General features: G+C 36.8%; 1 protein-coding gene across 2 annotated transcripts; it reads left to right on the forward strand.

Moving 5' to 3' along the window:
• Positions 1 to 1,516: 1,516 nt before the first annotated feature.
• Positions 1,517 to 24,420, forward strand: LOC116781123. Of its 2 annotated transcripts, none has more exons than XM_032676722.1 (8): positions 1,517 to 1,601; positions 4,626 to 4,790; positions 6,153 to 6,209; positions 6,671 to 6,793; positions 8,803 to 8,850; positions 11,279 to 11,367; positions 12,832 to 12,924; positions 20,000 to 24,420. In XM_032676722.1, the coding sequence occupies exons 2-8, from the start codon at positions 4,679 to 4,681 to the stop codon at positions 20,186 to 20,188; spliced, it is 711 nt and encodes a 236-aa protein (XP_032532613.1). In that variant the 5' UTR covers positions 1,517 to 1,601; positions 4,626 to 4,678; the 3' UTR covers positions 20,189 to 24,420. The 2 variants fall into 2 exon arrangements, with proteins under 2 accessions (XP_032532613.1, XP_032532614.1); XM_032676723.1 differs by having other exon boundaries at positions 1,563 to 1,601; positions 4,586 to 4,790.
• The last annotated feature ends 1,795 nt before the right edge of the window (positions 24,421 to 26,215 follow it).

Consider the following 26,215-nt stretch of genomic DNA (forward strand, 5'->3'; position numbering starts at 1 on the left):
ACATCTGTCATTATCTCAACTCTTCCCACCCTTATGGGTTGGGTGCCAAAAGGGACTGTTGAGGATTAACCCAGCAGGCAGCTAAACACCACACAAGCCACTTGCACACTGCCCCATCGGCACCCCAGGATGGGGAAGAGAATTTGGGGCAAAAAAAGTAAAATTCACCTGTTGAGATAAAGATAGTTTAAAAGGTCAGAAAAAGAAGGGAAAATAAAAATAACTGTTTTAAAATAATTAGAATATACAAAACAAATGATACACAATGCAGCTGCTAAGCAGCTGCTAACCAGCTGTTATGTCCAACCAGATGTCCAACCAGTTCCCAAGCAGTGGCCCCCAGCCATCTTTTCCCCTAGTTTATGTTACTGAGCTCTGCACCATATAGTATGGAATATCCCTTTGGTCAGCCAAGGTCAGCTGTCCCAGTAGTATCTCCTCCCAGCTTCTTGTGCCCCCCAGCCTTCTCACTGGTGGTGTGGTGTGAGGAGGAGAAAAGTCCTTGCCTTAGTGCTTAGCACTTCACACGACTTAGCAACAACTAGACACTAGTGTGTTATCAACACTATTCTCACCCTAAATGTAAAACACAGCATTATACCACCTACGAGGGCTTAATGATCTAAAAAAGACTTTTCTTAAATCAAACACAGGAGAAGTATAGAACTTTCTTGTTATAGAGTAGAAATTACAGATAAAAGCAGTAGCTCCTTGATTTTAAGAAAACTCTGAAGGTAAAAAAAAAAAGTTATTGTTTTCAGAGAAATTCCACTATTTCAGTGGGGTAAATAAAAGCGTGTTTCACTTCTTTAGAAATGCAAGGCTCACTATTTAAAAAAAAAGAGTTAATATGAATAGAGAGGACTCACCAATAAGTGAGCAAATGGTTAGGAACATATATACGTAGACAGATAAAGCCAATTGAACATACTAAATTTGATAATGAAAGACCTAGTTACTATCTGGGCTTCTTGGGCAAAGAAATGTAGCACATCTGCTGTGACAAGTTCACTCATGTCACAAGCAGTCCAAGTAGTGCCATTGATGCAGTGCCTGCAAAGCCCATTTGACAGCTGTGTAAATGTTTAAGCAGTTAGCTGGTCTTGAGCTCCCTGCAACAGAGACTACACTCCTACTTTTAATGTGTCTATATTACTATAAACCCATTATCTGCATGTCAATCAGCCTTGAAAGAATAGCAACCTCGACAAATAGCAAGAACAACATTAGTTGTTCTCATAAAATGTGAGAATATAATTTATGAGTATACTCATACGTTGCTCAGAACTCCTGGCTAAAAATTTGCATGCAGTTCCAGGCTGGAAAGCTTCTGTGGTACGTTAAAGAAACAGACATTTAAAAGTTTGTTCTTACCGTTTCCAACACTCCTGGAATTCCAGGAGCAGTTAGAGCCATTAGAATGTTGATATAAATGAGAGTATATGGAGATCTAGAGGATTAGGTCCACGTCAGACTTTTCTTTTATTCAGAGGTTTGGCTTCCTGCCCTGTGTTCAGGCAATAAATTCGCTGTAACAGAGCTGCTTCTAGCATTCTGTTGAGTAGAAGTATCCCAGCAGAGAAAATAACAGGCAAAATAAGGTAAGCAAGAATGGAAGATTACAGCAGGATTAAACAGGCTTCAATTTAAGATTATATTATCAGACTGTTTGTTTAGTGATGAAATAGTGATTTTTTTTTTCAGTTGACTTTAAAATTTTCTTCTGAAATCTCTTTCTTCATCTAGTTTATATCTGGTTTTGGATATTCCTGTATTTAGTTTATAGATTTTACAATGTCTGATTTGAAAGAGACTATAACCTCATTATTTATTAGCTATAGGATGCCAAAAGTTCTTTTCAATCCCCATAAATTGGAACAAACCTGGAGTTACTTATGATCTTTGCTAGCAGGACTAACAGCTGCAACCCAATACCCTCAAGAAAAACAGTTCTGATCTTTTGATGTTCTTAGACATATCCTGTTATGAATATACCAATACAGCATGAAATAGTATTTGGAAGACACCACTGTGCGAATGTACTCCAAAATTTTAAATGTTGTTTTCATGTACTGAATTTGATTTAATTTTATGATCAGATGTGTCTTGGGGTTAAGTGAAAGAATGGTGGTTAAGAACACTAAGGGGGTAACAGAGGCTATATAACAGATTTTCTTTGCTGCTTTCATATAAATGAATTTATATGGTCTGTGTAGTAGGAAAAAAATTAAGATTCCCTCTGCTTTTAGGGTGATCTTGTTGTCATTAGCCACAAATGTACTCACTTATATCTAGTTCCAGCAATGTAGAGAGTTTTAACTCCCTTGTACTTAGATGTAAAATGAAAAAAACAGATCCAAATTTCCAAAATAACGGTAGACAGACGTGTCTGTAGCCAAGAACAGTATCCAGATCTTCCTAGACCTCTTCAAGCAGTATATACCTTACAGACAAAAGAAAAAAACTGAAGAAATAGGCATGAAAGACATTAAAATAAAGAAATTGACATAGGGAGATATACACAGCATTAAAAACTATGATTAAATGAAAAAAGTGGGAGTAGGTAACATCTATGGAAGAGCATTTCATGAGAGGAAAGGCTTATTGAAATAAGAATATTTATGTGTCATTTAGTCTTCAGGGACATGTGAGGCAATTCGAGCTGTGGAAGCTTCTGTTATTTACTGTAGAGATCTTTAATTGTTTTGTAGAGCTAACAGAGGTGAAGTTCTAATGTAGACTTTTCCATTTTCTACTTGTTTAAACAAGCCAAAATAATTAAACTTTAGAACAGTCCTTCAGAACTTCAAGGTTACCGTCCATCATTCATCACAGAAAGTTTCCTAAGAATTTATCCACTTCCTAAATACACTTCTGAAAATGTCTTTGAACTGTTCTGCCCTCTTCAGGAATTCTTCAGTGTCTTGACTTGTGATCATTCTCCTTCTTTTCTTACAGTGGCAAGTGTAAATAACACAGCCTCAAGACTATGAATGTAGATAAAAATCAGAAATCAGGATCTTCAGAACTTCTGATCAAGAGCAGCCAAATTAGAATTACACTTATGTTTTCATAATCTCAAATAAGGGATTAAGTGTCTGGCTTTGAGCCTCATAGATCTAGCAAAGTCTTAATGCTTTGTTAACATGGAACACCTAGCACAATAATATCTCTCAAGATCCACAATCTAGTATTAGTGCCCACTTACACCGCAGAGCCCTATTCAAGTATATGTTTCCAGAGACCAGGTTCCAGGACTTACTGAAAAACCACAAAGAGTATTTTCTTTTGTTTTGAATGTTCAGTGATAGAGCAATTTTAGCTAGGTAAGGAAGACTTGGCCTTTTATTTCTACCTCTGGCTGCAAGTTGCCAGACATTTGAAAAATGAGACATCTTTACTAGAAAGAGCAAATTAATTCCTTATAACGAATGTTTCACTTTTCAGTGACTTTACTGAATGTTGTTATAACTAAAGTGTCAGAGTGAAAAAGGGACTTAGTTACCCTTTGTATTTGGTAACAAGAGAGTTACCAAGGACAGAAGTCTTTCATTTCTACTATTTCATGTAAATATTTAATGTGAAACTTTGCATCAGGAAACTAAACCAAATCAGAAAACAGAACTGCTCTCACCTTCCTTGGGTGAATTCACAAGTCATTACACTTGTGTCAGAGCCATGATCTCTCTGGTCTAACAGATTCTTAGTTATTCTGTGCAAAGCTGCACAGTGCTAAGAATTGTACCCATCCTCACTTGGTTCATTCACTGGGATACTAGACAGAATTGAAGCTAGTTATTTTCTTTGGTCTGCACTTGCCATAAACAGTAGTCATAAACAGCTGATTTCAGGAGAGTGTGTAGACTTCAGAATTTCAGTTTCCCTTTCTTCAAGCCAAAGTGAGATCCTTAGGTTTTCTGAAATGCAGTGATTTAACTTGCAACAACAGAATATCTTAGTTGCCTACGGGGTTCCTCTATCAATGTAGTTCCCATTCTTAGACATTGATCTCTCCTTTGGATATCTAAACTAAACGATATTCCGTAATAATTATAGTATACTCAAATTTTCAAATTTCAGTCCTCATTCCTGAGGCAAAATTTCCTGAACTTCAGTTTAAGATTGCAGTAGAGCTGCATGTCTTTCCTGAGAATCAGATTATGCTGTGTTGAAGTTACCATTATTTTCAATCACTTATTAATACTTTGAAAATTATCTTGGACTGTATCCTGAAAGACAAAATGAATGTGCTTTTTTCAATCCAGCTAGCAAAGTGTAGCTAGCTTCCTACGACTGACAAGCGTAAAGAAATTGAAGTCACATAAACTGCTTATGTCCTATCTAAGGGGAACTCTTTCAAAATATATTACTTCAACAAAACTCTGTTATCCATGATATCCTGCATCTTAGTGGAAATGTAGATAATTAACTTCATTACTGTTATTTACCATTACTGGAAACACGCCATTTTTGCCTTGCTAGATACGTGCTTGGGTCATGCAAGCACTCAAACATTTATTGAGTTTATCTGTTTCCTTTTACTGTCATTTATCAAACTTATGTTTGCAAACTTGTTGCTCTACAGAAACATGAAGTCTTGTGACAAATCTTAACTCCTTCTTTAGGACTGGAAAAGAAAGTCAGCTGAGGTTATCAGTATTTCTCAGATGCTCCCAGAATGCTGCTCCGCTCTGGTCATAAGAAGCCATATGAAGTGTCTCGCCATCGAAGGCAGTCTGTTAAGACACAACCTATGCTTAGGAAAAGGAAAACACTTCGTAGAAATTCAGGTAACTCTTACGTGAGTGACAGATATCTTGGTAATCTTGGAAAGATTATTCCAATCCAAGGCAGAATTCAACAAAATTAAGTATCTTGAACAGTTTATCTATAGTGCCACCAAAAAATAAAAATACTTGTGGAACTGAAACCCAAAAGCTGCCTTTAAAATGACCAGAAGATAAATACTCCTTAAAATATCAGCATTAGATTTTTCACACCACCGAATTCAGACAAGTAATTCCTAAAGTGCATCTGTACCTCCCTGGAAAACAGTGAATGCCGTAAGTGGGCTTGCCAACCATTTTGGTTTGGGCACTGCACTAGTTCTTATGATTCTAGTTAGATACAGAATTCCTACACTATAGCTACCACAATATAATAATTTTTAAAAGGTTTGCTGTATTGATTATTGTAGTTGTTGTCCTGTTGGTTTGTAGAACAACCTGTGTTTTTTTCTGGAAGCCTGATAGCTAGTTGTTTTTGAAGAGAAAGCCTTTGCCCAGGTGTCAATCAGCTATGCACGTGCTAAAGGTCCAACACCGAATGTGTCAGACCTGCCACTTCTGGAGAGTGTGGTTTGGGCTTTCAGAATGTGCGTCATCCTTCTCTTTTATTGTGTGTGCAGAGTTCACGCTTAGTGTAAACGGGGTAGGAAGAAAGCTTCTTTGAAACAACAATATTTTTTCAAAATATCTGCTTAAATACAGATGTTTCAGAGGAGGTACCTCAATATAAAATAAGTAACAAAGTTTTTGGTGAAGCCACGCATTCCTAAAACATTATACCACTGCTGGTGCATTCTGTGTATCCTGTTGTTTTGCTTGCCTAATTGTTCTGGCAAAGAAAGGACTTTTTATCTTGCAGCATACCCTAGAGGTCTGTGTGATCTCAGAAATGTCTTAACTGGATTTCAGCGTAGCAAATCTCTTCCAGTAAAGAGTGTTCAACTAAACAGAATCAAAATTGCACCCTATGGTTTTTTTCTGTAGGTGTCTGACACCCAAGTGTCTGGACCTACATCCTTCTGACATCCAGAAGAGCACAGTTGTGTTCAGTAACAATAGGATCAATTTCCCTCCTGGCAGCTTTTAGCCAAAAATACCTGCATTTTTTTCAGTGAGAGATGTCTGGTTCCCAAAATAAATGCTGCTATTTTAGGTAGCCATATGGACTCTAACCTAAAACTCTTGTTTGTACACAGATCCAATTTTCAAAGTGCAAGATTGGGAAACAGGGAAGTACTTACCTATGAAATAAAGGAAACTAGTTCAGAAACAGTATGCTGCAGAGAACCATTCTCTGCTTTACCTCTTTTTTTCTTCAGAATGAAATCTTATAAGTTTGTTTTTCTCATGTCTCTCCATTTAAAGGCTTCTGTGCAAAACCTTGCTCTGGCTCCGACTTCCCACTGGGCTCTATTCCCTACTGTAAGTCTACTCATTCACCAGCCAACTGGTAATGTTGGCTCTCATTTTTAAATTCATACTGTCCCCATTAGTATTCTCGAAGGCAGCTATGTGCAGGTTGTCCACAATCCCTCCTTCTTACACTATCCCTCAGACTCTTGGGTTGGAAGCTGTTTTTTCAAGCTCAAGTTTCACACAAGTTAACTCTCCAGAAAGTTTGGCATATGTCTTTTCTTCTTCACTGAGATAGCCTTCTAAACAAAGAAATATTTATTTTCTTTCTTCACACCACCATCAATCCCCCAAACCAGCTGCTTAAGCACACCCTAGGACTTCTAATATATATGGCTATTCTGCCCACAGTTCAAATATGCATAGATTATCAAGTAATGATTGCTAGAAAAATACACTTGATCTTTTATTATGGAATTTTACCATTTCTCTGTTGCTAGTAAAATTAATTACAATTCATTTTTGCTTAGTGTTTAGTCTGCGACAAACAGTGAAATGTTATATACTAACTGAAGACTCAAAAACAGTGCATTTTGACATAGATGAAGATGGCCATCATGAAATATCAATCAAGGATTCACAATCCCATGAAGGTAGTGTGCTTTATATACCAAAACTCACCAACTGTATGTGTAGTACTCAGGACGTTTTCAAATGTACTGTTATATGTACTGTGTCCAGCTCTGGGCACCTCACTGTGCCCAATGTCAAGAAAGACACTGAGGTGCTGGAGTGTGTCCAGAGAGGGGCAACAGAGCTGGTGAAGGGTCTGGAGCACAGGTCCTGTGAGGAGCGACTGAGGGAGCTGAGGTTGTTTAGCCTGGAGAAAAGGAGTCTCAGGGGAAACCTTATTGCTTTCTACAACTACGAGAGAGGAGGCTGTGGTGAGGTGTGGGTCAGCCTCTTCTCCCAGACAGCAAGAGATAGGATGAGAGGAAATGGCCTCAAGCTGTGCCAGAAAATTTTCTCCAGTCAATGTGCTGCCAAGCTTTGGGAAAGGCTGATCAAGGAATGATTGTCACCACCCCTGGAGGGATTTAGGTGTATAGATACGGTGATGACGAACATGGTGGACTTGGCATGCAGTGTTCGCATTTGATGATCACATAGGTCTTTTTCAACCTAGATGATTGTATAATTCTACGTTTTTTTGTAGACATAACATTATATGCGTCTTTATGAATATTGTTAGTGATACAAGAAAACTTTTATCCTGGTTTAAAGTAGGTATGTAATATACTTAAATGATAAGATTATATTGTTCATGCTAACTTGACTTAGTGGGAAGACTAGAGATTTAGCTCTAAAGAGAGAGAATGTAAAGATAATCCTCAGAGACAAGGGCAAAATGGAGAAAAACAGAGCATATTTTGATTTTGTGGGGTTATTTTGTCTCAAACAACTATTTTGTCTCAAATGGGGATTCTCAATTTGACACCAAACATGTTATCATAACTAACATCATGAAAGTGCCTGTTAGAGGGTGTTCTTTTGGTAAAGTCAAATAATATCAAATGCAATTATTTGAGTGATACACTTTCCAGAGATGTGAAAGCAGGGGTGAAAAAACCCAATAAACCAGATTTCTAACCAAAATACAGGAAAAAGTTGAAATCTATAATTTAGCTATCAAATTATTGAAACTATTTCTTACAAACCCCCAGCTTTTACAGAATGAGTTCATTACATATGCTTCAGATAAAGAAATGTAACACTCACTTAATATATTTATAAATTTAATTTATGTGATTTTTATTCTATTAAATTGTAAATAATGACAGCTACACTGATAAGGTATTTAGTGTGATTTATGTCTTTTTAAGTTTCTTCTTGATAACATAATAGGATTTTGAGGTAACTCATACAATCAGTATTGTTAATTTATGAACAGAACCAAAACCTGTATAGGTATACAATGGAAGCAGTTTGTGAATAGATAAATCACCTAACAGTCCTAATGTATAAGATATTTCTAGAAGAAAAACAAACAGACAGAAAGAAAATGCTATGTAATATTATTGTGTATACAAACACACAAGCACCACAAACATATATTCATGATGACACAGTTAAGACAATATAATATTAGGAACCATTTGATGTTTGTGACTTTGACGTAAAGTGAGTGATGCCTTTCCCAGCTGACTGTCTGGGTGATTCAGGACAGTGTTAGAAAAGCCTTAAACCACCTGCTATCACTATTTGTTACCTTCCAGTCTTGTACGTTTCTTATTAGGGTACTCACTTCTGCTGCCAAAGCACTTTCAAGCTCCCCTCTAATAGGATTTTAGACCTTACATCTGATTACTCCTCTCTAGTTTCTCAGGTGCATTCGCTTTTACACAACATAATTAATCAATCAATCAGTACACTTATTAGTTTCAGAGTTCAGACTTTGGGGTACCTGTTAACAAGTCTAACTGTACAGCCTTCCAGGGTTAAATGAATTCAGAGATTCAGAAGAGATCTGATGCTTATTGCTGTTACATGCTCTTTCTCAGATTATGTTTGAAAACAATTCTTTAAATTGTTTGTAACGTTTTTAAATGTCAAGAACGTATGTCTCTAATTCCACATATTTGTTAAATGTTTTCTATTTTAGACATTGCATGGTTGAGCGTGTTTACGAGGAATGAATCAGAAATTACTGGTAAATCTCCTGTGAAATAAAGGGTATCATTCTGTTTGTTAGGGTCTAGATTTGAAGATATGTTTGAGAGTAGGAAAAGAAGTTAGTAATGTTTTATACATAGACTTGACATTAGAAGTAACATATTGTCCCCAATTTTTCACTTAGATCAGGTTATTGGAGAATTCTAAAAATGAAATAGCCTTTCTGTGTTCCATGAGAAGAAATCTTCAAATGCACAAAATTTGCTTTAGCAAATTAGGACTAGTGGCTTGGACTGAACACAAATGTATATAAGAGAATATATTGTATTTAAGCTAGAAAATCCAATTTTTTAATAGAAAAGTGCAAATGCTCTATTGCTGGCATATGGGTCTTAGCTAGCAAAAACCTTGTTGTAGCAGGAGAGGAAAAACGAAAAGAAATGGATACGAGGAAGAGGAGGCATACTTTTGCAACTTTCCTATTGTATGCCTAAGAAACAGTTGGGAAAATTAAAGATATATTGGTTCCAGGTATTACAGTGGATGAAAAATGCATTCCAATTCCAGCTACCAAAGGCTGCAGTAATCAATGAGAACAAGTAACCATCTGGTCCGGTACTGCACCTTGAACAAAGGCCAAATGAAGATTTCTGTGGAACAGTATGAAATACTGATATCCTCCCAATTTCCAATACTTTGCATTTTAGGGACATTCCAAGCAGGAAGTTACTGGATTTCATTAAGTTCAAGGCATTTTCTTTGCATGGATTATAAAATTGCCCCTTAAACTCTGGTAAGGTTTTAGTAACCAGAAAGACTGGATAATTAATTCAGAGGCCATCAGAAAGTGGAAGTACACGTATAAAATCATGGAAAGGTTTCTTACTTTCCTTGCCATTTGCTGGCTGCTAGTAGACCGCTTGTCACATCTTTTGGAGGTGATAGAGAAAATTGGACTTCTTTGGATTTATTCAGTCTAAACAATGTATAAAGCAAGTCACAATAAACTCTGTAGATGAGGAAAGCCAAGGATAGTTAGGATGTAACTCATGTTGTCTTATGTCCCTGGTCAACTGGACGGACTCCAGCGTACCTCTTTTGTTGTCACTCTTACCTCCAAGTCAGAACACTCTTGACTTGCATAAGAAATCTCTCTTGCCTTCTAGTGTGTTTCTTACACATTATGGCTGAAATTGCAGCTGTAAATGCAATTAAAATCTAAACTGATGTCACAAAAAGCAACAAAAATGACAGAATTGTAGACCTACATTCTACTATATTTGTCTGAATACACATGTAAGCAAATTCAAACAAACTCAGTTTAGGCTGGAGAATTCATCTCAATTTTTAACATGGATTTTTATGATATCTTCATGCTGTACCTGTCTCAGACAAAATTCCTTCAGAAGACTAACACAAAAGCAATATAGGTGGGGAAAGCTGGGGCAGCTAAAATCATGGCCAGGATTAGAGAAGCTAAAATGAGTCAGGTGGGATGAATATGTTCTGCTAATTTGGAGACTAAAAAATACCCTTGGTAATACGAAAAAAAAAAGTCTTCTTAACTGCAACTATTAATGCATAATTTCCTAACCTCTGTAAAATTTGTGTTCAGTTGCTGCAGTGAGGAACATATAGATCAACTGCCACTGTCTTTTGTATTTTTTATCTCAAATGGTACACCTGAGATAGTTTTAAAAGCACAAGTGGTATTATTTGAAGTAAATTTGCAAACCAGATAGATATAGCATCACTGGATAGTCATTGATGTAATGGGTTTGCAACAGGTTGTAATAGGTAATGCTTTTATGTTGGCAAAGGGTACTTAATTTATTTGTTTTTTGCTGAGGCCTTACAGTACCAGAAGGTAACAAATATTGTCAGTTTATCAAGCTGAGAAACATATTATTGATATAGTCTTACTTCCTGCAGGAGAAAAACCAATATTATCTCAAGAAGAGTTAATCCAATGCACCCACAATAACGATAGTAGAAGGATTTTGATCTAGAAAGCATGAAGAAAGTAAAAGGGGAAAAAAATCCTACATTTTCCAAAACAACATATATGTAGTCATGTATATCCCATAACCATGGCTAGGCTTCGCGAACGAAGATTTGGGAAGGGCCCTACCCACATGTGTATTATATGTATTTGTTAGCTACTGCTATATGTGTCTTTGTAGTTCATTTTATATTTATTAATGTATAACTGATATTCCATACATTAACTATAAATGTAGAGAAATAAAGTGTATATATGGCAAATTTAAAGCCTCATAAAATGATAGGCTTTAAATATTTTACACAGGAGAGTGGTATCAAGAATGATTATATTTATTTCTGTGCCTATGCCTATCAGTGTAAAGTAAACCTGAATGTTTTCTCTTTGTAAAGTATATTCATCTGTGCTTCATTTTACAAAGTGATACTCCTATTATTACAATATTCTTCTCTGTGTAAAACAGATTCTAAAAATTTGGTGAGCCTCACTCAGAGATCAAAGCTTAATGAATTTGTCCTACTGTGCAAGGGTAAGAAGCGCCTCTCTCTGAAGGTAAGAAGTTGTTCATTTCCTCTATAAATAGTGAGTGCTCTTTCTTACTACAGGACAATTTCTCCCACAGACTTTTTCAAATTCACTTTACTTACCACCTTCTACATTCCACAACTTCCAAGTACCTCCCATTATTCTTTCTGGGGAAAAACTCCAAGAAAATCTTTGGGTTAGGAAACAGTCGGGGTTGTTAGGGTCCAGCCTCCGTGGAAGAAGAGGGGACTTCTTAACCAGAAAACACGCAGGAAATAAGAGGGGAGGAGAAATCAGGCATCTTGCCTTGGAAAGAGAAGAGTTTAAGAAGGAAATTATTTTCTCCTAATCAACCCACGCTGCAAGATGAGGAATGTGATGAAAAGAAAATACTGAGCTGAAACAGAATATCCTGTTTTAAACCACCTGTTGTCTGAGCATTCTCATTTTCTCCAGTCTTGTGAAGGTTTGTTTATGGTTGGAAGAGAAGGCAAGGATAGTCTTCCCTATTGAGGGGTTATAACCATTACCAAAATCTTTCTGTGTTGGAAGATATGCTATGAGAAAGAATGCTATGTTGCAATCTACCCCCTAAAACTGGGCAAAGATCCAAGAAGCTCTGTTTACACAGGTTGTGTTGAGATAAAGAATGACCCTTCATCTAATGCTGGTCATGCATGATGGTGTAAATCATTAAGTACTTCCTTTAAAAGTCTTGAATGTTTTTCATTTGTTTTTTTAACTCATAGATGACTTTCTATAAAATCTATTTCCTGAAATTATTTGGGGAAATGTATGCTGTAAGGTACATAAAATTATATTTATATACTATTTCCTTTCTGTCCTTTTTTCTGTTTAGGGGTTACCTTTTCATAAATTAATTGTTTGAAGCATGTTCCACCAAATCAAGAAAATAATTGAATTCTGACCCCTAATGGATTTAACTTACAAATGACTTCTTTTAAAGTTCGAGGTCATAACAGATTATGTTTCTTGACCTCACTGAAAGCAGTTCTTATCTGAAAATGAGGGAAGATGGTGTAAAAACCTTGGAAAGATCATGGACCTTCTTTTTCCACCAGAATAGAAATAATTTTCCTAATTTCAACAGGAATTCTGATATGGAAGTCAACAAGGTTTTTTATCTGTGATAAGATTTTGGTATCCTTATACAACATGGTTCAGTCTGTGCTGCATTGCAAAACAGAATCTGAGCATTAAACATTCTGAAGGTCTACCTTCAGTATGGGCTTTCAACCCAATTCATTTTGTGTTGCAAATGTTAAAAGAGGAATATATTAATGGAAATGTTTCAGAAACTTACCAACTTATTCATCTTGGATAATTTGACTATGATAATTAATGAACTTTATAAAAAAGATAGTTTTCTTTAGAATTAATGTTGCATTTGATGAGCTAAAAAATCAAAATATGAAAAAAATTACCAAATTAAATTATAAATTTAACAAATCTTGGTGGTTGTAAACATAGGTCTTAAAAGCATCCTGTTCAGAGCCAGATTGTCCTTCCATGGAAAGATGCAACATGAAAACATGCAACCATGAAGATCCTGACTTCAAACAGGTATACAATCTTGATCAAAAACCAAAAAAAATGTGTGTGAGACACTCTGTATGCAAACATAGCTGCATAAAAAGGGCATCTAAGTGCCTCCTGCTATTACTAGTTTGGTGACAAATTGTTTACTTTCTTTTACTTTCAGCTGATCTTTATTATTTCCTTCAGGAAAAAATTTTCCTTTTTTTTTTACCTGACTTGTATGTATGAGTACATCTTTCAATCTACAGACAAAATATCTGACTATCAATTAATACATAAAGATGGTTATATTTCCTGTATTTTGCTTACATAAAATGCAGAGAGATACAAAGTAGTTTTCATCTGGTAGAAATTCTTAGACAAGAGCTAGAAAATCTGGATGAGTGTTTAGCAGGTCTAGAAGAGTCAGATTACAGAGGTTGGAACATTTGTAAGAAATAGTGATGCCATGAGTCATAAACTTCGGGGAAGTAATAAAACTGTAAAAGATGCATATATGATCTATTCTAAAGAAGAAATCAAAAGTAAGCGCTTCCTGTCATATGTTCAGAATGAATCCTGTATCATTAGATGACTACAGATCAGGAGTAATCCCTTGTGGATAGACAAACAGGTAGCCAGCTGTTTTCTTAACATGTTTTTGTGATGAAAGCTTGATTTTGTTGGCTCTTCTCTAGATAGGAATGATAAAACATTGTAAGCACATGAAGAAAATTACTTTAATTGCTCTCTAAGATACCTTAAATGGACATTGTATCCTAAAGGAAATGCAAAACTAAGGACATGTACATAATAATAATTTTTATTAGGGTTGTAGCCTTGCGAGTTTATTATTTAGGAAACTGAAAAGACAAACTTTCCAGTTACAGCAGGCAAAATTAGAGCTATCTGGGATCAGATAGTTTCAGAACTTCATAACAATGAATATGAAACCCCAAATACCTGAAATTCCCCGCCTAATATTTCTAACATTGCTAACCTTTCTCCTAAACCAGAATAGATTGATTTACCGATTCTGGTAAAATGAAGTCTTTCTGAAATGATCTTCCAAAGGTATGAGCTATACTAATTCAGTAATAATCTCCTGCATATCGGGCTTGGAAAATCTAAGTGGGTCCTTTGTGTAAGTTCTGCTGAGTTACTTACCTGCCACTAATATTCCTTGACTCTACACAGAAGGAGAAAGCAACAAAGCTTAGGAAATTTATAAGGCAACTACTAGTCCCCTCCTTGTATTATGTAAACTTTCACAGTCATATTGTATCCTTCTAAAATATATTTCTTTTTTTTTTCAAATAAAAATACATTTTCTGTGGAGCTGTTCATAGGGAAAGAATTAGTCTTGATGTCTGCAAGTCTGGGGAAACATCTGGGAAGAAGAGCTGTAACAGTTGCCTGTAGACACTTATTCATCAGTTCAGGTTTCTAAAAAGAATTAAAATGAAAAATTCAATCTGAGAACCCATTTGTTGCCTAACAAGACAGACAGTGATCTGCTCATCATGGTTCCTTGTTAATACGCTCAAACAGAAGAAGAAATGTTACTCATTTTTGCGAGAAGAAATCAGTAGTCTGCACTTGAATTACATCCAGTTGGGCCAAGAGGCAAAATCTTAGGCAAGTCTGACTCATGAGATTCTAAATAAACCATCTAAAATGAGTGCACTGATGAGTAAAAAATTTCTGGTGTGATGAGTAGAGCCTCCATTGTCCTTAGGATGGAAAATGCACTGAGATGGAAAAATAGTTCTCATGGACAATGACAAAGCTGTGTGGGGCTGAAATGTGACTTTTAGTCCAGTACCTTTGAACTATAATCTTAAAGACAGGTATTTCCCTTTTTTTATTTGAAGAGTGCCAGTAGAATTATCAGAAATGTGAGAATGTGAGAATCTATGGAGCCTGCTGTTATACCAGCAGGTAGAGTTGCATATCGTGTTGTCAACATCTATTTCTGTAACCGAGGCTTGTGGAGACATGGTTCACTACCAGTGAATTCTTATTGCCATAAGAATTAGGTTCTTATGGCAATAAAATAATAAAAACTTGTTACAGCATATAATAGTTTGTAATAATATCTGATACTGATAGGGGATTAAACCAGGAAGGTAACAGATGAAAACCAGTATTTATTGCAAGACTATCATGGAAAGAGTAGAAAACTGCACAGTAGACGTGGTTACAGCCTCACACAGAACACACAGTTGCAGTATTCCAGCTACAGCAGCAGAGGAGAGACCATCTCCAGTGGTTTACTCAGGTACAGGCCTGCATTTACGTATAACTGTGATTATTTTAACTCTGTAGTAGAACATGCTTATCAGAATTAATAATATCATAGAAGCAAATGCAGTTAGCCATACAACATGATGAATTAAGAGACAGAGAATAGTATTTCCTTTTAACTCCACCACCAAAAAGGTTTTCCCAGTTGTGTCCCCACAATATGTTGACAACGAAGGAATGTGCCCCAGCCCCTTACATATAATTCTTCCACTAGACCATATGGCTCCCATTTTACCATTTTCATTAATTATGTATATATTTTTACTATTTTTTTTTTTTTACTCTTCCAGAAGAACAGGAATTAGTGAGTATATATTGGCTATCAGAAAGGTACACATTTTTTCAGTACGTATCTGTAGTATCTCCCTTCAGTGTAGTTTCTGTTCTGGTTCAACTATAATATTTTATTATTCTTGACATATTACCACCCTCAGACTTTTACATATGTATACTTATCCCTCTCAGCTTTTCCTAAGCACTAGTAGCACTCAGTTTTCTCTCAGTTTCAAATCTTCTTGGATTAATACATTTGCTTAAAAGATGAGTAAAAGATAGAATTCAACAATTCTATCATTGGATCTGACTGCTCCTCTTCAAGTTGTTGTTCTTTGCTGGATAATTCAGGGTTAATAGATGACTGTATCTTGACAGCATTTTCCCAAAAGTTTGACTGGAATTCCTCAGCCTAGGTGAACTGAGACCTGAAGGACTGCAGCTGTAAAAGTCCCATTAATAGCTGTAACAGTTTTTATTCTAGAGTCCTCTATATTTTACTGAGTAGTTATATGAAGCTAAATAAGACAGAGAGCTTACATTGGAGGCTAGCTATGCACTCAGGAAAGATCTTATTGTGAGACATACCCTTTACTCCAGTTAAATAGGCTGAGGTCAACTAACCACAGTCCTTTTTGGCATCCAGTGTGCAGCTTGAGGGGATTTTTTTGGCTGCAACTGTTGATTCATCTATTGGAGAGCCAAGGAGTGATTAGCAAGCTTCACTCAACCTTCAGTAGTCACATACGGCCAGTGTGACAGTCTGAGAGAGGGTGAAAGAGGACTATTCTGAGCTGAACAAAGTCATGCCACTATTGATGGCTGGGCTGCTGTATCAGTTATCCTACTGCCTCAGTACGAATGGCAATCAAATGTGGCAGACTGATACAACTGATATTGCCAAAACATTATTCTTGACCCCTTTAGCAGCAGAGTGCAGGCTACAGTTTACTTTCAGTGGAGGGGTGTCCAATACACCTGAACCAACTGAGCCAGAGCTGGTTGCACAGGATCAGCTGTGAGAAGAAAAAGCACTGAAGTGTGTTGGCCCCAGTCAGCATCCAAGCCCCCAGCCCAACTACTCACCCAAACCCACTCCCTGCCTGTGGACAGAGGAGAGAATAGCAAAAGCAAAAGTAAGAAAACTTTTGAGTCAAGCAAAAGACTCAAAAAAACCCCACGTGAATGTCAGAAAAACCCCTATTACTCATCTCCTCCCACAAGCAGATCAATACCCTTCCAGTCTCTGAGCAATAGCCTCCTTGGAAGCAAACTCCCACCCACTCAACCTCACATCCTCCTTAAAAACATCAATTTTTATGCCTGACCATGACATCATATAGCATGGAGTATCTCTTCAGTCACTCTCAGACAGCTGTTCCGTCTGTGTCCCCTCCCAGCCTCTTGCACACCCCAACCTACTCACTGAGACTGAGTCAGAAGAAAGAGAAACTCTTAATGTTGTACATGCACTGCTCAGCAACAGCCAAAACACTGGTGTGTCATCAACCCTATTTTAACCACAAATCAATTAATTAATTTATAATACCTTCCAAGGTCCATAGCTTCTCGTATGCAATTTTGGTGGCAGCTCAGTTTTACTGGTTTGCTTATTATCATTGTACAACTCATGCTTGTTTAATCATGTGCTCATTTCCTTGTTTCTTACGAGGCAATATGTAGATTGCAGTGTGCCCTGTACTCCTTTGCACAATGAGTCGTAACAATGCAAGATGTTCTGTTTCATCTGACCTTCATATCTATTCCTTTTTATCTTCAGCATAGCAGTTGAACTTAGCCTGCTCACTGTGCCTTATTCAATCTGACTTTACATAATTTTGAGTCTATTTATTTAAACCTTGGATACTACTCCCTCACATCTCTTTCTGTAGCTCCCATTACTGATGTATTTTTAACATGTGGAGACAATATTTGTAGCATTTTTCAAACATGAGCATACATGTGCTATTGCAAGTGCATTGTGAATCACTTGTGGGACATAAGAAAAGGTGTATTTTTTGACACTAAATGTGAAACCTAATCTGCAAATTGGTTCTTCATTTAATGCAATGGAAAACAAATGGTCAGATTGTAGCTGAAAAGCAGCAGTTCTTTTCTTGGAATTTCCAAACAACCTCTCAGGCATCCCTGCTCCTCTAGAAGCTGTCGTCAGGAAGAACTTTTTCTAGCACTAGTTGACTGCATTCTCCACCATCCTTCTTTACAGGCCATAATAGAAAATTACCTCTGTCATGATTTCTTGCAAAACAATTTGGTTCTCCAATGACCTGCTGCAACTCCTAGTCCGAGCAGTGTTTCGTTACGCTTCTACTCCCAGTTCCTCTTTCTTTTCCTAGTCACATAATGTCATTCATCAAATAATTTTTCCTGTGATAGTTGTCCATCTAATTTTCCATCATTTCATACTGTTACAGTAGGCATTTTTTATTTTTTCTATCTCAATCTCCTTTTACAAGCATGTAATTTTGGCTTCACATTCAGCAGATCACACTGGCATCTCCCTTGCTCTAGAATGGATTTCTGCATCATACATATGAATCTCTCTCCTTGCTTCTGCAGATTTTCTTTCACCAAAATGTCTTATTCAATATATGTTTCCTTATATCCATTCTGAGTCCCTAAAAGGTATTTCTTTCCTAAAGACAAATTTTCCTCAACTTTCTTAATAGTATTATTTAAAACAGACTTTTTGGATTGAAGCTGCAGATACACTGTTGTTACACTGACTTGATCAGGACAGAATGTTTTAGCTGCTTCCCATTATAGCTTTGCTGGTATAGAAAGTGTGTCCTCAAGTTTCTTTCAGGTACTCTACTATAACTGTCATACAGGCCTTTTGTCATACAGGCTGAAAGGACACATTGCTGCTTCCATGGAAAGTTCATTATTGCCAATGCTGCAATCTCAAGTGTAGCTCTGATGCTTTAATAGTCTCGTCCTTTTCACCAAGCATTCACAGAATCGTAGAACCATAGAATCAGCCGGGTTGAAAGGGACCTCTGATATCATCAAGTCCAACCCTTGATCCAACACCACCGTGGTTACTAGACCATGGCACTAAGTGCCACATCCAGTCTCATCTTAAAAACCTCCAGGGACGGACAATCCACCACCTCCCTGGGCAGTCCATTCTAATGGATGATTACCCTCTCTGAAAAGATTTTCTTCCTAATATCCAACCTAAACCTCCCCTGGCAGAGCTTAATACCATGCCCTCTTGTCTTACTGATAGATGCCTGAGAGAAGAGATCAACCCCCACCTGGCTACAACCTCCTTTCAGGGAGCTGTAGAGAGTGATGAGGTCTCCCCTGAGCCTCCTCTTCTCCAGGCTAAACAACCTCAGTTCCCTCAGCCTCTCCTCATGGGACTTGTGCTTGAGTCCCTTCTCCAGCCTTGCTGCTCTTCTCTGGGCCTGCTCAGTTTCCTTTTAGAGGTCTCCTTAAGCAATGATAATGCGTCAGACTTGTCAGTGTTACAGAACTGTCTTTTGGGTAGGATGAGTGTTCAAAGAGGTCACTCAAAGGGAAAGTGAGTGATCTAATCATAATTAGATTATGATGCATTCAGTCTTTCCCAAAAGATATCATATATTCCCTGCTCCCTGACAGGAGGCTGAGTTGCCAGAAATACAAATCTCAATTTTCTGTTAATTAAGGTCTTGCTATTGCCAATAGGGTCTTATGATTAGCAGCAGATAACTATTCACACAGTCTTCTCAGTTACTCCTTCACTCAGTGTACACAATCAGGAGCACGGGCTCCAAGGCGTTCCTGGAGTTGTGCACAGTCGCACATGGGGTTCCTCGTTTCAGCAGCTGTGATCACATATGTGGTGTGGGTTACATGACCCGTGGTAGGTGCCAGTGTGTGCTGGAGGATGTGGGCAGGTTCAGCAGCTCCTTGGTACCCCAAGCATACCAGGTTTTGCAAATTTCTCAGGGCTGCTAGTCTCCAGGTCTTATGGTTTCCAAGGCTACCTTTCAGCACATACTCTTCCTCTCTCTGTCATGATGTTTTCTGGTAAGGACTATTTCTTAGTCCTTACCCTGAGGGGCCTAAAGAGGCTAAATACAACCACACACACAGAGGGGCTGTTTGAACTGTAGCTATTCCTGCAGAGATGGGTCTTAAAAAAAGCACATTGGAAACAAGATGTATGGGAAAATCATAGGTAATAGAACAGTTGTTTAACAGTAACTTCTACTGTAACATTCTAATTTTACTTCAAAAGAGGCAAGAAAAACTGTGGATTGACTCTTTTTTTTCTGTGAAGCAAAAAAGTGAAGCTATGGTATTATTCAGTGCTCTGAGGGAAACGGGTATTATTTTATTCATAATTATCACAAAATCTGTCCCAAAATGATTAGGTGTTGTCAAAGATTTATTTAAAAATGTGTCATTGGCCAAAAACATTCAAAATACAACAAGCCAGCAACATATATGAACTTTTGTCACACAAAACCCTATAGAAAGGCTTTTAAAATGTGACATGCATTCTTTACCTTGTATATTTTCATAGCTGAATGAAGATAATAACTTTTTCATCATGCATTGCCAAGGAGATTCAGTACAGTTCCAATGCTATGAAGACAGAAGTTACTATCTGCATGTGAATGACGACTCACTCGATATTTGCAAGCTGGAAAACAAAGAACCCAACGAGGACAAAAATTTTTACTTCAGGGTGTCATATTTACAGGAAAAGTAACTTGTCTACCTTTCAGTGGCTTAAGTGCCCACACTCCTAAGAAGAGGAGGAAGTTTGAGATCAACTAATTTCTGTTTTGGCTGAAATCTTACATTTACGTAATTTCTGAGTCACCGACATCTTTTATTTCTCTACTTTCAACATCAAAAGAGGAAGGCTAAATTTGAAAAACATACCAACTGATCAGTCTCTGTGTCTTACCTGAACAATTATCTTTTCAAGGATATGAAATCTTCTGGAATAGGAAAAATACATGGGGGATATTTCAAAGATGGAAAAAGAAGGAACATACGTGAATATGAACATAAAAAGTGCAGTTAGTTCTCCCTGTGGTGAATGTTTTACTTTTTTAAAAATGTCTATTATAACCTCTGAACTTAACAAGAAAACATTTAGAAGTTATTAAACGCATATGTGCATATCCTGACTGACTTTGAGAAAGGAGTGGAAAAGGTGTCTCAGGTCTAACTGAGAATGAGGGAAGAAGCTGAAAGTTAGAAGATCCCTCTGCACTTGTATCTCCAAGTCATTCCATACACTCCATTATGCAATTTCAGCATCTATCCACCTCTCTAAGATGTATACAGAGCATCAGATGCACAGTGTGCAGGTAGCTGGAGGGAGACACTGACAGGTGCCTGTGAACACTGGCAGAAAGTTGCTCTGACATATTGGCTTCCACCTCTGAATCCTAGAGGAGAAATGCAATCGTGTTCATCTACAGAGTGCAGAACAACATCTGAAAAATAATTATGTTCAAAATAACTGAATTAAATAAACACTAGGTGCATATGTGTGGAGGAGCAGTAAGAGTACCTATCTTTTAGCAACAGGATCTGTCGGTGTGAAATAGAAGATGACAACACTTAAATGTCCATAGATCATACCCTGCAGGGCATAACACATTTGAAATACAGGAGAAAACAAACTAAAAGTGATCCAGATAAGTAGGTGTTAAAGATCTGGTTCTGCACTGCTATATATGGAGTTCCACCATGATTTAGTAGCAATTTTCTGTCATGTAAGGAATTTAGGAATGTACGTGCAAAAATTAGAGACATGATGCATCTATGCCAAGAAACTGTTGCTTAGTTGCAGCAAAACAGACTGTAAGATACACAACACTTGCAGGAATTGCTCTGTGTAAATATCATCAACAGTGCATACCTGAAATAGGAACCCTAAGGTCAATCAGTTAGTCACACCAATGAACATTGCAGTAAGGCAATTATCTATTGTAGACCAAACTTCAAAGGTCTATAAGATCTTAAAAGGTTTCGTGGCTTGCTTAGTGTATTCTTCAAATAGTGAAAATAATTTTGTTTGTTTCAATGCTGACTGAACAGATTTTGAGTATTCTCTAAATAATATTTAAAAATTCTGGACCTGCCAAGAGCTCAATAAGTTAGTGGGAAGAAAAAGAAGCCCCAAAACTCTAGGTACTGTTTTCATCACACATTACACTAGAATGAAATTATTTTAGCACTACTTATGATGTTGCACAAGAAATAGATTAGATTATGCAACAGGTACAATAATTTCACTATGTGATACACAAACACTTCATAGTAATATATTTATTACTGGCAATGTGATCATCTCACTAAATTACAAAAATTTGCTCTCTAGATGGCAAACTGATGAAAAGATAAGTCATCATGAAACTCATACAAAGCACACAAATGAAATCAGCTGATATCACCACAAAAGTAATGTTGACCTCAGTGAATTTTGAATCTATTTTATAATTAAATCTTAAATTATGGTTATGTGCAGAATTTTGTACTTTTACTGTCTACCTTAGAAATAAGATTTTTTTTTAACAATTCAAGGGAAAAAAGCCCTTATGGAAAACAGCAGCAGTAATTTTGAAAAGTTTCAGAGTTAAAATATAAGATAGTAGTGTCATTTAGACATATAAGATAGTAATGGCACCTTACTAGAGAAACAGAACAAGTGAGAACAGAAGGACACAGTAGAGAGAACAGAAAGACAAACTAGAAAAAAAAATAGCTAAAAAGTATGAAATGGAGAAGAACAAATAAAAAGTTTGATAATAAAGCTTAGAAAGAATAGTGTGACTCTACGCACATTCCTTCATCCTTCTAGAAAACTAATGAGTAGAAGAGTTAACTACACTAACCCTGCTAAAAGCCTGTAGTTCTCACATAGCTGAGCAGAGTACCATGTCTTGAAATGTCCATATCAGTTCCAAAGCCCTTTTATTACACTACCAATAATTTCCCAAATGAGTGCAAATTGCAGTTCAAAGAAGTTATAATGGTTATGTTTAAAAACATCCTTTTAGCCCTAAGCTCACCTCTGGCTGCATGGTATTCTACAGTTGTACAGGGAGCTGCAAATAAGGCTAATTGAAGTGGTGCCCTAGGATATATGGTAAAGTGACAAGTATGTGCTGATAGACAACAGAAATTTAATCGATTGCCAATCATTTGAAGCTTTAGCTCCTCAATAAACATCGTGTTAACTGTTTAAGTGGCATATCAAATTACCTGTTTTTCCTATATGAGAAGAAATGAAGGAAAACAAAGAGAAAGAATTAAGTATATCTGTCCATGCATATGGGTACTTCTGACTATTTAGAAAGTCATATGTTCCTCATTATTCACTGCAGCTGTACTAGAAGTTGCACCACCTCTGAGTCAGGTATCAGCTTAATTTCTTTGATAGCTTACAAAGACAGAAAGTAGTTAATTAGTAATTAATTATGAGTTTGGCTTGTTTTCAGTTTGATCTACATATACAGCTGTTATTTAGAAACAGAGGATATATAATCCAAAGTGCAGTTTCAGAAAACCTATAAATTCTGACCTTTGCTGCTTCCTTTACTGGCACCCCCACATTTTCTGTGTACAATTAATTTAATTATGTCATTGTCTTGAATAAACTCATAGTAGACTATTAATCACACTAATTTAGTATTACACTAGTGTTAACTACTATCATATGTTGACTAGTACATTATAAAAAAATATGTTTTGCATTTAAAATGTTGGGCTATCTTTGCTGACAATTAAGCTTTACTTTTAAGGTAAGCCTTAAAATTATTTTACATGTTTGAGTCAAGAGTAGAGAAAATAATATTTCATCCTGTCACACTGATGTACTTTTGCTATAACTTTTTTTTCTTTTTCAAAACAATGGTTTTGGTGTGGTAAAAATTACCTGTGCTTTTAAAGACCATCTGACAAACTATCTAAAGCATATCAATATCTGTATGGTACTCATTCTTCTCAATTATCTCTTATTTAAATGAGCCTAATAATTAACAGGAATAATTGCTCAATGTTTTTGAAACTGGAGCTAACGAAGTGTAATCTGGATACAGAACAAGCCCCAGTTCTTGCATTAGATGAAAAGAACTCTAAGATTTGCTCCTGATGATCAGATGGATCTCAAAGTCAGCCATGAATTAGTCAAAATGTAATGATGTGCATAACAAGTGAAGAGTAACACATTTCCGTTGACCTCTACCAAGCAGCGGAGCTGACTACATGATTTCTGGAGGTCTCTTCCAACCTCAATTATTCTATGTTAACTGCTGGTGATTCTATTCTGTAAGAGGAGTTTATACTGGGAAAAATCACTTTTGGGAGGAGCCTCGGGAACATGGAAATGGGATAAAAATACTTTGGGTGAGAATAAAACATTTGTTTTTATGAAATTTTCCTTTCAGAAGGACACCAAGATAAGTCCTCAAATATGAACCCTGAGTTATTCTTTGTTGGTAGATTATATTACTGTAAAAGTTATACAATGTCTTCTTAATTCTGTCTCCAGTGTTTTCATATTGCATTATCTACTTTTTTTGGAGATAACTCAAAAATTCATTCTGACAACAGTAGTTTTACTATCTGTACTAGAACTATAAGTTTGTCTCCCTGACTCTTGTTGTATTCATATATATACACCTTTCCCATGTATTACTGGATATATATCTTGGTCTGAATGTACTAGTTTGGTGGAAATCCACACTTTTTCCCCATGTTAGAACAGTAAATAAGCAAAATGGTTGAAGCTGTGGTATTGAAGAGTGGCATCGCTTCTGCGTTTGTATAGCCTGCAATAACACTTGCAGTCGCATGGTACATTCTGAACCAAAGTTTTGTAAAACATTACGTAAAATAAAGGTGGATACAAATTTCATTGTGTACATTTTAAATAAACTACAGACAGAAAAATGACTTAGCCAATACCAGGCAAGAGCAAATGGCAAATCCATAATTCTAACTCATGATTCTCAGTCTTACATGCATTCCTTTGGTTTTTTTCTAATGCAGATTTGGAGCTTTGTGGTATGTGTGACATCCACACTCATTCTTACGGCCTAACACTAAGATTCCAACAGATTTTCCATATCCATCAGACTGATGAACTTCAAAGCAAAGCAAATCTATCAACCAGGATTGATTTTGACCATTTACTATTGAGTAGCTTTTTTCAAAACTGAAATAATTTTGTATGTTTTTTATTCTAATGAAACATAACAAGTCACTGACAACAAACTAGAAAGAACTTCAACCTCAATATTTTTTGGAACTTAGTTTTAACAGATGAGGTGATCTACAATGTTTAGGTATGTATAGCCAGTCTTCACGAACAAAGATTTGGGAAAGGTCTTTACCCTTCAAGCCTGCACAGTGGATTTTTTAGGTGAGACACAGTGTGCGCCGAACTGAGCCCACCCTTTAATCCTAAGGTTCATCTGCCGGGGCCGAGTGAGCTTGGACAGTGGCAGTGAGGTCCTCAGGACGTAGGTTTGTTTAGAGTGACCTTCTCTTAGATGGATGGCCTTACAGGGCTGACGAGCTCCATCTGCCCGGGGGAGTTTCCCTGACCGGGAATCGAACCTGGGCTGTGGCGGTGAGAGTGCTGCCTCCTAACCACTAGACCAACAGGGGGCCCCTTTAGGTATATTTGTACTATGTTGCTGTGGGATTTAAGTGCTGAAAAAAATCTCCGGAGCAGTTAATTAGGGGTGAGATAAGAAAGGGTTTATTTTGCCAAGGCTAAAGATGTTACAAGACGCGCCCCTGTGCCCGAGAGGTTACATTTTATAATACCATCCATCCAATCATGAATGTGTCCACCCTGTGGCCTTTACTCTGGACCGCCCCGGGTCCACCCCCTGAAAATGGGTCTGGGGTACATTTCGGGACCCCCTATTCATCCCACCTTCATCTCCCTCAGAGCACAAAGGGTACATAGTTACCCAGTTTTTGACCGTATTCTGTGTTTTAGGCCCTGATATGCTGTTCTGCCAACAATCTAGGCCTTGCCTTGCCAAAGACTAAACATTTCTGCTAGATTCAGGAGTAGGGGTGATATAGGGAGCATAGAATGGGGTAAGAGGGTTAAGGAATGTGTAAACAAGGGTGCTAGAGGGAAAGGGATAAGGGACAAGGGACAAAGGAGGGAGGGTTGCTGCTTTTAGAATCTACTTATAAAATTTATAAGGCTTACCAATATTAGAAAAATAAAAAACCATTAGGGGCTTAAGGCATCACTACATAAATATCAATAAATTTAATGGGTTTTAACTGCAGACACAGACTTGCCAGCATTGTGTTACAAAGTCTCATATGCATGATTCTAATAATTAAAAAAAAAAAAAAAAAAAAAAGCTTAAAATTAGTAACTTCATCTGCCTTTACTGTAATGCAGAAATTAATATGTATAGAAATTCAGATTCCAGAGAACTGGTGATTTTAGCAGAAGATTCATGAATGCTTTTTAGAAGGCATCTAAAATTTGCTATGAAATTAGGAGTTGTCAGTGTTCTTATTGTAATCTACTTAGGCAAACACTATTGAAGTAAACCTGATCCTCTCCTAAATTCAGCTTTTTTTTTCTTCAGCGAACAGAGAAGAATAATCTATTCAAAACCTTTGTCATGGGTCTTTATTAAGCTGTTTCTTACACTGAACAATATTTTATTCAATTTAATGAGATTAACATGACTGTGACACATACTCAGGAAACTTATAGAGTTTATCTTTTTTTTAA

The sequence above is a fragment of the Chiroxiphia lanceolata genome, chromosome Z (genome assembly GCF_009829145.1).
Source record: "Chiroxiphia lanceolata isolate bChiLan1 chromosome Z, bChiLan1.pri, whole genome shotgun sequence".
NCBI lineage: Eukaryota > Metazoa > Chordata > Aves > Passeriformes > Pipridae > Chiroxiphia > Chiroxiphia lanceolata.

Excerpts from the sequence above, each read along its gene's own strand:
- LOC116781123 (XM_032676722.1), top strand. The coding sequence starts at position 4,679 with ATGCTGCTCCGCTCTGGTCATAAGAAGCCATATGAAGTGTCTCGCCAT. Across the intron at positions 11,368-12,831 it reads AGAAGCGCCTCTCTCTGAAG|GTCTTAAAAGCATCCTGTTC; the intron begins GTAAGAAGTTGT and ends TTGTAAACATAG. Across the intron at positions 12,925-19,999 it reads AAGATCCTGACTTCAAACAG|CTGAATGAAGATAATAACTT; the intron begins GTATACAATCTT and ends ATATTTTCATAG.